Source organism: Protomyctophum parallelum, assembly GCF_964188405.1.
Source record: "Protomyctophum parallelum genome assembly, chromosome: 18".
NCBI classification, from domain to species: Eukaryota; Metazoa; Chordata; class Actinopteri; order Myctophiformes; family Myctophidae; genus Protomyctophum; species Protomyctophum parallelum.
In genome coordinates this window covers 38,023,609-38,037,848 of record NC_139716.1, presented here as the reverse complement: position 1 = coordinate 38,037,848, position 14,240 = coordinate 38,023,609, and the positions used below count along the sequence as shown (strand labels likewise).

The window sequence follows — 14,240 nt, the reverse complement described above, 5'->3', positions numbered from 1 at the left end:
ATAAAGCATAACACGATGCTGACACCAAAATGGGTGCCCGTTCAGAATGGGTTAACCCCGTTGACTCTAGTGCCTCTATCCTGGGCATGTCGTCATAATAGTAGGCTAAAATATTCTGAACATTCAGTGGAAATAGCAGAGCTATGCGTTGTGAGCTTGTAGATTCGTCTATTTTCTGCCTAAAGGAGGGGGCCAAGGGCTTACGTTGCATACAGTAGGTTCAGAGGATGATGTGAAGAATCATGTGAAGTAACTGGATATTAGTAAATGCAAATAATTTGACAGCTAAAGGCTGATGCACACCACAGAAGGGTATAGTGACAGGTGCGTAGGGCAATAGAGCATATATTAAAAAGGGTAGCTATGAAAAACAAAGAAAAGGTCCCACACACTGTCAGACACTGGCAGACAGACAATGTTGCTCTTTATTAGGTCGACGTTTCGGTCGATTAGACCTTCATCAGGACAGACAATCATTGTCTGCCTGCGGGACATTTTCTTTGTTTTTCAAAGATACCCTTTTTACAATAATTGTACATCTTCATTTAGGAGAAATTGCATAGCGGAGATGTTTCAAACTTTCAATGTTTCTCATAGATTGGAGGGTATTCTTACCTGGGTGGGCAGGGTTGGATGTTGCAGTCCTGTAGGAGCTGGGGGGGGCGGCGAGAGCTCTCACACAGGCTCTGGCCCACTGTCTCCCTGGTCTGCTTGTTGAGACACATCACCACAGCCTCCTGCACACCTGACAACAATAAAGCAACCCACAAGGCAATCACTAGGCCAGTCCATATAGGGTTATAATATATCTAGAGAGCGGACGAGGAGCGACAGCCCTGCAACGCCGCTATTCATTTCAAATGGAAGTTGCTCAGAGGCGTTTTGAAGGACCCGGAAGAACGCTCTGCGCAATTTTTGAATTTGCCAACCAACATTTGGTTCGCAAACTGAAAATGTGTGTGTGTGTGTGTGTGTGTGTGTGTGTGTGTGACCGTGTGTATTTTGTGTGTGTATATTTTGTATATACCTTGTTGAACCAAGAATACGTACACACGCACGCACACACTCACAACACGCACGTACGCACTCAAGCACGCACGCACGCCGTTCTTGTGTCCGTTACCCTCACATTAGCGTGCTGCTGCACACAAAGAAAAACACAACATATTGCTAACAGACGTTGCAGGGAAGCAACCAAAATATTAGGCGCCCCTTTACAAAAACAAGCAGTGATTGTGATCTAATGGAGCCCTAATGTACGTCAAAACAACATGGGCCGCACACTCAAGCTGTGGGGCCGATCAACGCTGTGATGTCAGGCTCTGTTAAAAGGCAGAGAGGAACATAACTACAGCCAAGTCTGCTTCTGATGTTGGGGACAATAACAGGGAGGCCCGGCGCTTCAAACGGCCCAGCGGCGTGATGGTCCACAGGAGCACAGCCCTCTGGGTGTGTACGCGACATCCGATACGGCTCTCTAATCATCTCCCAATGGGGGAATGACCGTGCTGGGTGTGGGTGCATTACACACACAAGCAACCAGGCGAGACCAGACCAGCCTGCGGCAATCATGCCTGAAGTGCCCTTTCACAACGACATGCTTGTAGGCAGACGTATACACTTAACTACACACACACACAATAGACCTACAAACATTATTCCCACTCACAGACGTATGTACACACGTAAACTCACACCCACACACAAATTATGCATAATCAGAGGGCACTCTCACTTATGTAAACACATGTACATGTACACAAAAGCACAAATGTATAAACACGCACGCACGCACGCACGCACACACGCACGCACGCACGCACGCACGCACGCACGCACCGAAAGCTTGGAAGTGGAGGTGAAGAGATGAAAGTGGCCCCTAACTCAGGTTGGCAGGATGTTTTGGGAAAGCCGTCTCTGTCTGGCACGCAGTTTGCCCGGCTGCTGTTGTGCGAATTGGTGATGTATGACCTTTAGAGTTAAACTCGTTACACCATCCATTATCCTCCTATATCATAAAGCTCACTTCTACTTCAAAGGCCATACAGGCATGGGTTTAGTCAGCCATTGACATGGTGTCACCACCCATCGCTGTGACTTCATACAAGGGTCTTGTCATAGTAAGTGGCACACATTTACGGTCGCTGCAGAGAGTAGCATAAGCTTTGCCTGCAATATATAACGTGAACATACACAATACCTACTGTATATACTCACTGCTATGGACTGCTATTATTATGCAGTGATTAGATACGGTTTAATACAGCAGAACAGATTAACCCATTTTGACCTGAGGACGATTCTACAAATGTCTTCTAAATCCAAAATGTTTTCTGAAAAACCTATGTTTCTATATCAGTGGTTCTCAAACATTTTCATGTCAAGGACCCCTAAAAATATATGTAATTGGCCGCTGACCCCCATCTGAAAATGTTGTTCCAGGGACCCCCCAAGAAGCAAAGATTTGAGTTAAAAACGTTCGCTGCGAAAGAATATATATTCAAAGATTTGCGCCACATTTTCACGATTTTTCTAAAATAGCAGACCTACAAGCCGAGTGCCGTGCTACGAGCTTGTAGATCTGCTATTTTTCAATAGCTAAAGTATGACATAATGCTTACAAAAGGGGTTCCGGCCCAGAATGGGTATACAGCAGAACAGATTAATGTGCATTAAATTTAAAAGACCATACCAGCACCTACTGTAGCAAGTTTAGTCGATTGACTACAACTCACGTTAAACTGTAGACCAGCAAAATGTGGATTGTTTGATTTCTCAGGGAAACATTGAATTCCAGACATTTCTGTATGGTAAAATCAACTGGCAGAGGCTAGAAACTTGCTTGAGAGTGATCTTCCAACAGAGAACTTTATGGCACCTTGTTTTTGTCAAAGTTATATTATTGTTGGGTTTTATTGCATTTTAACGCATCGATTGATTTGGACATTCTAGACAAAATAGTCCCTAGAGAAGAGATAGAATTACAACCCAAATTCATAAAAGCCAACATTGACTGTAAAGTTCAAAAATATTTTAACACTTTTCACAAATGTGGAAAAAAATAAGAGCTATTAAAGGGAAAATGGTCTATGGCCAAAAACATGGGTTGACGACATATTTGTTATATTGTACTCTTCCGTACTTCTTCTATACTCTATTATATGGTAAATAATATATTTAGTGCCTGTTATTTGGTATACGATTTTGTATCGATTCTAACAATACATTTCGACTTGTACCGTACTGTGGGTGTTTGTTTGGTATAGCATCTTGACCCCATACCTCCTCCACAGCTCTCGGAGCACTCCGTAAATCCCTCGTACTCCCAGTCGTGCAATTCCTCCCTCTGGGGAATACCCGTATCCTCCTCCTCCTCCTCCTCCTCCTCCTCCTCCTCCGCTCTGCCTCGGCCGTCCGGCCCGGCGCAGGGAGTGCGGTAGCAGGGCTGGAACGCCGGCGGTTTGCCCCCCTCGCACTCGTCGTCGGGCAAGTCGGCCACCGTCTGGGAAAAGGACAGCAGCACCTGGCACCTGACGGCCCGACGCTGGAGGCCAGCGCCGCACGTTCTGCTGCAGGGCGCCCACGGCCCCGGGATGAAGCTGGTAGCAGAGGGAGAGGACCATGGGTATTTTTTTTTTTTTTTTTTTTTTTTTTTGCGGCTTACGCCTTTTATTGATTTTTGAAGGGACAGATAGTAGGCTGACAGGAAACGGGAGAGAGATGGGGGGATGACATGCAGTAAAGGCCGTGTCGGGTCCGGGAGTCGAACCCGCGGCACACTGCGACTGGATTACCAGTCCGGTGCCCAGACCGTTACGCTACGGCCTGGGCCAGGACCATGGGTATTGACAGGTCAAATTAATTACAGAAGTAGGGTATCCTGTTTCATATTTTGTATAATTTACACATTTACAGAAGGAAGGAAGGAAGCACACACACACACACACACACACACACACACACACACACACACACACACACCAAAGTCTTATGGAGAATATCACAGGCTTTTGGCATTTCTCTACCTCACAGATCTTTGTCATTTGCTGCTATAAGTTCATAAACTGACAAAGTATTTGTGAAATCCAGTCCTGCTGTGGTTAATTGAACAGCTGCGAGGCATTAGGGCCGGCCTCCCTCGGATAAAGCGCTTTGATGCACGTCCTCGTCTTTAAGACTGGATCAGAGAGTGGGAAATGCTACGAGATCGGTGGACTTTTATTGGCCGAGGCGAACGCAGGCAGGCCTCGACTGCATGCCAGCCTGCTGTCAAATCCTCAATGTAGAAGAAGGGAAGCAAAGGGTGAGAAAAAAAACCTGATGGAAATTGAAATGGACAGAAACTGAGTGAAAGAGAGTTAAAAAGAATCAGAAAGGAGAGCGAGGGAAAGAGAGAGAGGTGCCTTATAGGTTGACAGCTATATACTGTATGTTAAATATTTAACTGCTATACAATGTGTTAAGGAAGGACCCATGGCTGAAAGTTTTGGTATTCTCAGTGTATTATACTACTCATAATCATCCCTAGCTAGTTCTTACAGCTTCTCAGAGCACTGGCAACCATCCCGGTATTACAACATGGTCCTCCATACTGTTTCATGTTTATAACCCAAGTTTTGACAAAATGTCCATAAAAGACGCTTTAATGGTTGGTTTTGATACACTTCCCAAACCTTTACTGTACTGTATGTACCTACAATCAGTCATTACATGCACACAAGGCTTATAATAGTGTCCTGTTGCTCCGGCCTGCCCCATGCATTCCATAAGCATTGCATTCTGACAAGGCAGGGCACACGTGCGCCCATGTTTGCATCACCAGCTCGTGTCATTAAGCACTCTTCCTCGGTCAAGCTGTCAAACCGCAACATAAAACCTCTGGCTTTCTTTTACTAGATGCCTCAATAAAGAACTCATAATTGCAGCTAAGTTGGGTCTTTACGAGCGTTCCAGGAGTCATTCGGCCTTTGGACAAACAAATGAATCACCAGCCCGAGTTAGACCTTGGAACATCAGCACCAAAGTCAACAAGCGCGGGGCCTTGCGGCTATGTTTGTCTTCACGGGCAGTTAAAATACATCTGTTGGTTCGTAAACAATGCTCTTTAAATCCCGCTTGAACGTTCCGACGGAAACAATATAAATACTCCCTAGCGTTCGACAAAGCCTCATTTAGTTCAAATCAATTGCATTTACACGGCAGATCCGTGAATATCCAGAGACGCTGTTGTATACAATAAGGCGGTAAGTAAAGGAACATGCGCAGGTTAAAAACAAAAATCAAGCCATTGCACAGTGGTGGTTTAGAGGCCGGCTTAAGAGCTGGCGATGGAGGTGCAATAAGTCTAACGCAGGAATTTCCTTCCCCAGACCCTAACATCCGTAACCTGGCCCCCATATGGACGGCAGATATTGTTGTTGGCTGCTGAGTGACAGCATATTATACGCAGATATTTATGTGCTCTTGAGGGGTGGACGACATGCTTCTTTTTTTTTTGCAAGAGAACAAAATCATCTGTTTTGGCATCGATCATCTCTCTCACACACACACACACACACACACACACACACACACACACACACACACACACACACACACACACACACACACACACACACACACACACACACACACACACACACACACACACACACACACACACACACACACACACACACACACACACACACACACACACACAGTGTCATGGTCTCTCTCTTGTCCAAAGATAAGTCATAGAAGAGAGATGTTTTGAACTGGCTAACATGGTAGCTAACACAAGTCATGCAAGGGGTTAGTTACAGTTCAGAGATCGTCCATATACCCCAGATATCCCTTTATTGTTCCCTGGATACCTAGGGCACGAATACATCTAAATTAATATTACTAGCCAGCTACTGGCCAACAGCCACTACACCTTTGGTTCTCTGTTTTAACCCTCTGTGACCCGGCGCAGTATATCTCGAGGCATTCTCCCCGCTTAAGGCCTGACAGTACACACATTCAACAAAGGATTATGGCCTTAGACCTACAGAACTTCGAGAGATGAGCCAGGAAGAATTTATATTGCCAGGACAAAAAATAGTTCTGTCAGTACACATGACAACCGGTTGACGTGTTACACAGGCTGTATGAAGAGACAAGTGCACAAATTGATACATATTCTGTGAGTACTCTGCTGTATGTACGGATTTGAAACTTGACGAAAACAGCGGTTGACGCAAAACGCAGCCACAATATAGAGACTCTGTGTCCCTGTCAGACTCAATTTCACCTTCAGGCAAATCACTGTCTTGGCACTGTGAAAACAGTTTTTTGAAACTGTGTATCTGGGGCCTGTTTTTCACGTCCTTACTTCTGCAGAGTGAAGCTAAATCTGTAAAGCGGATATTTAATGTTGTAAATCTCTCTCTCTTTCGGGGAGGTTTTCCCCGGTTTGTGCACCTGGAGAATTTGTATGGCTTTAGCAGTGGCTGTATAGCCATGTTTCTCCGCCTAAATTACAGCAAGGCTCCAACACCTGTGATGGTTTCAACAGAATCTATGTGTGACAGTAAATCGCTGCTCCAAGCAGTATATACAGGACCTTTGTGACAAATTATGTCACATATGTCACATACAGTATATATATATATCTTGTGTGAATATGGTAAATAGTATTCATCATTGTTCTGCATGAAGTCCAGCCATAACAGTTAGTCAATTAGTTAACGGCTTTGGTACTAAGAGCAGATGATTTAAGTATGCTTCTAAGGGTTTGTCGATGAACGATAGCAGAATACAATCCTAATCTTGCTTTAAATTACTTACTTACTAGTAGATGGTACATAACTATTGTGATGAAAAAGTCAACACGATGATAGTAACAACAGGGGGGGGGGACACTGTTTTGAGGAAAAGTGTTATATGTAGGGTGACGAAACATTTAGGGTTAGGGGTAGATTGGATAGAGGATGTACGTCTTAAGTTTATGGTTAGTGTGAGGCGTTAGTGCTTGGGTAAGGTATACAGATTTTGTGCCGTGATTTATTTCCAAGGTTTCTTCCCGTCAAGGTTTCAGCCTCCAGGAAGAAACCCTACTGTAAATACAAAGGGAGGCCATCATTGCACATAACAACCACACCAAGGGGTCTAATGAAGTACTGTGTCACCTCATAAGCACATGAAAAACGGTGGAAAGAAATACAAACATCACGGCACTCCATCTTTAAAGGTTAGAGTTGGCCCAGCCTGCTAATAAAACGTACAAAGTGCAAACGTTATCCCTCCAAAGTGGAGGGATACGAAGGGTAATAGTAGTGGACATGTCCAGATGGTCACATAACAGAGCAATGAAAAAATCAAGTTAACTCTAATGAAAGTTAGAAAAACTCCATGACACGACATTATATTTTAAAATACTTGTCAAACTTGATATTAATAAATATATTTAAAAAAAACCTAAAAAGAAATACACAGCACCGTCCAACTACTCTGACTTGTCAAACTTGATATTACTGAATACACAGCACTTTATTTAACCTTTATTTAACTTTATTTATTTAAACTTGATATTACTGAATACACAGCACTTTATTTAGGCATGGCAGTAACAATAAACATCCACCAATCAAATCAGCACCATTTTAGTCGACTAAATCAACTGTAGATTTAGTCGTCTAAAACCTTGAGTGGTTAAAGGTCTAAATAATACATGAATTATTCGATTCATTCGAATAACCAATTTGTCGACTAAAGGGCAGTCCATACTGTCTCCGACCACCAAACTTTTCGTCGGAAAGATCAGACTTTTATTTTTTCTCCGAAGTAGAGTTCGTCGAGTCACAACATCTGGGAGCGCAGCATTCAGAACAAAAATTCGGAGGAATGCGTTTCAGAAGTTGCGAGTTCGATGGTCGGAAACAGTATGGACTGCCCTTAAAACTAAACCAACACTAACACATTTCAGGTGACTAAAATGTGACTAAAACTAAGTGAAAACTAATCAAGAGACTATGACTAAAACTAAAATATATTTGCTGCCAAAAACAACACTGGGTGGCACTGCTGTCGCCTCACGCCTCACAGCTAGAAGATGCTGTGGGCGTGCTCTCTCCTCCACGTCATCAGTGCCCATACCCTGGGTGGGGTTGGCAAGAGGGCCTTTCTGTGTGCATGTTCTCCCCGTGTCCCCTAGGGTAGGTAACCTCACAAAAACATGCAGTAATCTCGGCCTCTAAAGTCTAAACTACCTCCCCCTGGCCAGCCGGAGCACCTGATGGAGGGGGAAAGGAACTGGTTGGAATAACGTGTTCCTTCCACACGCTACGTCCGGCCAGGTGAAAAGAAGCAGCTTGGTCTCCTTATGCATAGAAGGAAGCATGAGGTCAATCCGTTGGCAAGGGAAGTGTAGCGCCCAGGATTACATTATTAGATAATTGACACTGGGTGTAAAAATGGGTTGCAAAATCGAGGGATAAATTTAAAAAATAAAAATAAAAACCATGGACAGCAGCCGGGTTTGCCTCTCATTTCCCAAACAAAAGTTGTTGTGTTGTTTATATTGCCTGTTTCTCATGATGTGGTTGAGGCCCTAGTGGTCTCCATTCAAAGCGGTTGTTGTTTTTGGCAAGGATGTCTTAGTTATTTGTTTGTCAAAGTAAAATTTGCTGACCTTCTCTTGGACTGAGATTAGAGGCATAACCCTCCCCTATATTTTCCTCCAGGGGCACACGTTTTAAAAATCGACCTATCCTATAACAACGGAAATTAGCATTTAAGTGTGTCTATCACTGCCCTGAGTGGTAATGTCCCCACAAAGATAATAAGACAAACGTGTGTGTGTGTGTGTGTGTGTGTGTGTGTGTGTGTGTGTGTGTGTGTGTGTGTGTGTGTGTGTGCGTGCTTGCGTGTGTGTGTGTGTGTGTGTGTGTGTGTGTGTGTGTGTGTGTGCGTGCGTGCTAAGGCTGTCCCCAAACATTCAAGGTTCGAATGTTCGCTCGTTAGGGTTGGCACTCGAATCTTAATTAATGGGTTTGAACCATTCGTTTTTTGTTTTTTGTTTTTTTAATAAAAATAAATATTATCTTTTTTCCTTTTTTATTAACTCGAAAATATATCTCGGCGAGAATGTGATATGAGCATGTCAAAAAAAGGATGTTTCTAGTGCAGAAGTTATGTCTATCTCCTTGTTGCGCTGTCCCTCTCCAAAATCCCCCATGTGCACATTAATTTGGTGATGGGCCTGCAGCCAATCAGCCAATCAGCCACACACACACACACACACACACACACGCACACACACAAACACACGTGTTTTAGTACAAACGTGTCCATGCACCGTGAAGCCTCCTTTTGATCAACACGTTGCTTCACGTCGTTATTCACCTCCTCCGTGTGTCACTAAGAAACGACTCTAACTACAAATGTCACAGAAGACTCTTTCAATATGCCTTGCACTGCATGGCTTCTTCACCCACGGATAAATAGCTTCCCTGTGCTTGTTGTAGTAACTGCACTTCATTTTCTTCCCCTTTCTCCTCGTTGTACTGTGTTTCGTGCGTTGTTTTGTTTTGGTGGGTGTTCACTAAACTGTCCGCGGCGCATTGATTTGGGGCGCGTTCGGAAATAGCGCACTGAGCCCACTGTGCAATGCAAACTAATAGGCGAGTGCGCTCCGGTGTGGTATTTCCGAAAGCGCCCCATTTCCCCCTCTCTGTCACGGCCCGCCCCCTGGCCGCCCCCTGGCCGCTGCTGACAGACCCACAGATAAAGCGCACGTTTGAAAACTGGAGCCTGTCTATCATAATGCGGGACAACGTCTCAATTTGAGGGACGCATGAAAAGTCATTGAAATGCGGGTCAATCACGCACAAATCGGGACATCTGGCCTATGTGTGTGTGTGTGTGTGTGTGTGTGTGTGTCTGTGTGTGTGTTGGGAGACGAGAGAGATTGATAAAGAGCGGGGGAGACGCGCTGTGCGCTCTGATCGAGACGGTTATTTCTTTATTAATTAGAAACAAATGGTCCGAATGTTCACAAATTCCTGCCGAAGTTAGAGTCCTAAAATAAGGGCTAGGGTACAGCCCTAGTGCGTGCGTGGTATGGTAGGGTCCAAGGTTAGTACCATAGACTGTAAAAAAATATGGACAAAGCGTTCTCCGGCTCGATATGGACGTAAATGAAGCCTGTCAGTCCTTGAATTGTAAATCGCCATCTTTCTAGATCCGTTTGGGCCCAGCTGGCCATTGGCTGGCTCCGTTTGGGCCCAGCTGGCCATTGGCTGGCTCCGTTTGGGCCCAGCTGGCCATTGGCTGGCCCAGACAACGAGGCGGGACTTCCCCCCTTCTTCTTCGTTGGTTTTTATTTTGACTGAACGGGGGGTGGCTCCCGATCATAGACTGTAACGGTAGCCACGCCCCTCAGAACATACGCGACATTTTTTTAATAAATGGGACCATAAATTTCCAAAAAGAATATTATGACATGAGAAATGAGACTTTAAACTAGTGACTGGAAGCAGAAAGTATTTATGGCCATGTTTATTAAGGCAATACAGTCTACAGTAGGTGAAGTTGGGCCCAAATACATGGACCTCTATGGAGCTATGGGCTTTTTTGGGCCCAATGACAGCGCCACAACAGGCCATTATATCAACTTTCAGGATGTCCCGATTTCCTTAGTGGCTTCACAAAATATGTGTCTGACTGCCCCCCTGGTTAGTACTCACGTAGGTTCCTCGGTTGCATTGACGTCTTCTTCCAGTTCTATTGCCTGTTTATGCCACACCGGTTTGGCCTCCACTGGGAGCTTCTCTGGAACAATGGGGAAAAGAGCATGGTAGACATTGACATAGTGAAGCCCTGCTTGTTGAGTGTAAAAAGAGCATGGTAGACATTGACATACTGAAGCCCTGCTTGTTGAGTGTAGTGAGTGACGCTGCATAAGTGTACCGGTATATTGTTTTATATTGTATAAGGGTTCAAAATAAACTACTGGGTGTGTATACTGTCATAATTTCGTTTGACATTATCAGAGATTTGATACGAGGACAATCGTGATAAGGTGAGAAGCTATAGGGGTGCCTCAGAGAAACCAATCTCATATATGAGGCCAGTTCATCGGGGAGCGTGTGGTGCAAATAGGAATACAATTCTTACAGTATATGACCACAGGTCAATACTAGGCCTATGCTAAAAACGGATACAGACACAAAACTGTATGGCACATCGAATAAAAGCAACCACAAAGTGGCATTCTAATTTCTTAACACAGCAGTGGTTCTTAACCCTTTTCATGTCAAGGACCCCCAAATTGCCACAAATTAGCCCGCAGTCCCACATTTGAAGATGTGCCAGGGGACCTCCATAAGAGAAGATGTTTACGGCTCTAGCAGTGATTCTCAACCATTTTAATTTCAAGCACCCCCCAGTTTGATATGCAATAGGTTTTGGCAGACCCCCATTTTATGGCATTTCCATCTATGGGACCCCAATTTATATTGTAAAATCAATGCTAATTTAACTCTGAGAGTGTACAAATGGAACCAAATTGCCGGGTCCAATTGTACACTGTCCGAGTTACAGACCAATAAGGGTCCATTTTGGTTCCAAACTATCATTTAGCTGGGGACCCACTGGAACTCCCTCAAGGACCCCTGGGGGTCCCCGAACCACTGGCCTACAGTAGTACCTATGGGCTTGTAGCAGGGCACAGTGACCAGGCACTCCTCTTTGATGTGGGGCTTGGTAGTGGGGTTGCAGCCCCCTGCGTGGAGCCCCCTGTGGTCGATGCACAGCACCACCCTGTAGCGTAGCCCCTGGCCACAGGTCACTGTGCACTGGTGGAGGAAGAGGAAAGAAAACATGTTCAGGGGCAATACAGTTCATGTTGTGTTCCACAAAAACTAGGACACTTTTACTTTTGTCGACTATACCTTTTTTCTAAAATGTTAGGGACTAGCTTGGACCAGAGATCCAGTATAAGTCACGGTTGCATGCTGAAAGTAGCAGATCTACAAGCTCACAATGCGCCGCGCTGCGACACGTTGTGAGCTTGTAGATTTTACACTCGCCATTTTCAGCGAGTGTAAAATGAGTCATTACGACGGCATCAAGGCCCGCCAAATTACATTTAAGTCGACTAAATCAACTGTAGATTTAGTCGACTAACACTACCACTACTACTAACATTGCAGGTGACTAAAATCTGACTAGAACTAAATGAAAACTATTCAAAAGACTATGACTAAAACTAAACAGAGTTTGGGTAACTCTGTCTATATCTAAGGCTCTGGTCAAAGGCATGCTGCGTCGCTGCCACTCAAGTGTCTACTGACCAATCACAGCACGTCTTTGCCGGGACTTCCGGTTTACATTACCAAAGCATGTGCCGCTGGGAAGAAGGGAGTCGCGCCTCTGATTGGCCTACCGAACGTCCCTTCACTCTGATTGGCCTACCGAACGTCCCTTCACTTTGCCTCTGATTGGCCTACCGAACGTCCCTTAACTTTGATTGGCCTACCGAACGTCCCTTCACTTCGCTTCCAAGGAATCTGGGAAAAGCTTAGCCTCCATGTTGCCATTCCCTCGAGATACAGACGCCCCAGAGCCGGAAGAGGCGTCTACCTTTATACAGTATGTCTATGCCTCTATCTACGTCGACCGCCACTGTGTCTGTTTAATTACACTGATGTCTTATAAGGTCTCCACACTCAAAGGATAGAATAATAATAATCCCTACAAACCTGCTCACTGTTCCTCATAAAACATACCCCATGTTTCATGTATCTTCTGCCAAAACAAGCATTCACGGGCAAGTTCAGAAGGAAGAATGCAGACGGCAAACAGCCGCCCCAGTTTGTTAGGCTATAGCCACAAAGTTGAACCCCGAGTCCCCAGAGCGTCTGATCCGGGAGAGGGAACCTTCCATCTCTGGTATGTCTAATGTTTCAACACAAGGCAACCCACTGAGCATCAGACCAGTGGTTTTCAACCCTTTTCATATCAAGGCCCATTACTTATTCAGCATTCGAGCCACGGAACCACCAAGCCCATAACATCATGGAAGACACCAGCCACCCCGCAAATACCCTGTTCAAACTACTCCCCTCCAAAAAACGCTACCAGAGCATCAAATCTCGTACCACCCGTCTCAGTAACAGTTTTTACCCCCAGGCAGTCAGGCTGCTGAACAGCCGACCTTGAACTGTATTGCACTTCACTTCACTTGCACTTTCTTTTACTGTTTTTTGTCTTTTCTTGCACTATAGATGTTTGTTTATGTCCTGTGTATGTAAGACGGAGAGTGCTCTGAGCAAAATAAATTTCATTGTATGTATACTCTGTATCTATACAAATGACAAATAAACCTGAACCTGAACCTGAACCTGATTTGAGGAGATTTAGCCTCTCAGACCCAAAACTTTAAATATTCTCGTTGTCGTTGAATAAGATGTTGTCCACAATTCCATGCTGTATTTGATGTGGTATCCATAGAGATAACGGGCCAACGTTGATCAAAATAACAATTCTTCTACATTCTCTAATTGTGTAGATTTGTAATGCAGATAACAATAATGTAACTTTTAAAGAGTTAAAGATCTAATAAGGGTCCATTTGGTTACCAACTCCATCATATAGCTCAAGGACCTGAAAACCTCTGTATTAGACGTCTAAAATACAGTGCTTAAAAAAACAGCTAATCAACGGGATGCTTAAAAAAACAGCTAATCAACATCCAGTAGGAAATAAGCTACACTGGCCAATCAGGCGCCGGCTCTCCTGCAAGAGAATGAGCGAGCCAACACGTACTGTGTGTGTGCCCGTAGGTGCGTGTGACCGTGCACTGTGTGTGTCCGTAGGTGCGTGTGACCGTGCACGCGTGTGGGGCACGCGGCGAGACGAGGGCTCAGTATGTGCACTGTTGGCTTTTGGTTTTTTAATTAAAGCTTTGTGAGTTTTGGATGGCGGCTGGGCCAGACGGGACACGGGTGAGCGGTAAAAGAGAGGCTACTGGTAATCATATGGGATTGGCTCTGTTTTAAACACACGTTTACTTTAGTGGTTACAAGTGTTGCTGTTATGTTGAAGAACGCCACTTGCGGATTAAAAAGGAAAACAACAGTGGAATTGCGGGTCAAAAATGTTCAGAGACTGTGTGTATTTGAACTATTTCTGTTTCACACTCCTGGCTTAAACACTTTTGGCATTGCTTTTTTTGGGGGGGTCTGTAATAATAGAAGGTAAAGAATTTCAAAAGG

General features: G+C 44.6%; 1 protein-coding gene across 1 annotated transcript in view; it reads right to left on the bottom strand.

Annotated features, from left to right (window-relative positions):
- Positions 1–14,240, bottom strand: part of LOC310876130 (ADAMTS-like protein 1) — a 177,302-nt gene that overhangs the window by 20,543 nt on the left and 142,519 nt on the right. Inside the window, exons 6-9 of the mRNA XM_083789575.1 lie at positions 11,672–11,819; positions 10,710–10,794; positions 3,283–3,599; positions 616–745 (exon numbers count right to left, since the gene is read on the bottom strand). Coding sequence (XP_083645701.1) covers positions 616–745; positions 3,283–3,599; positions 10,710–10,794; positions 11,672–11,819 — 680 coding nt within the window. The remainder of the gene's footprint in view (positions 1–615; positions 746–3,282; positions 3,600–10,709; positions 10,795–11,671; positions 11,820–14,240) is intronic.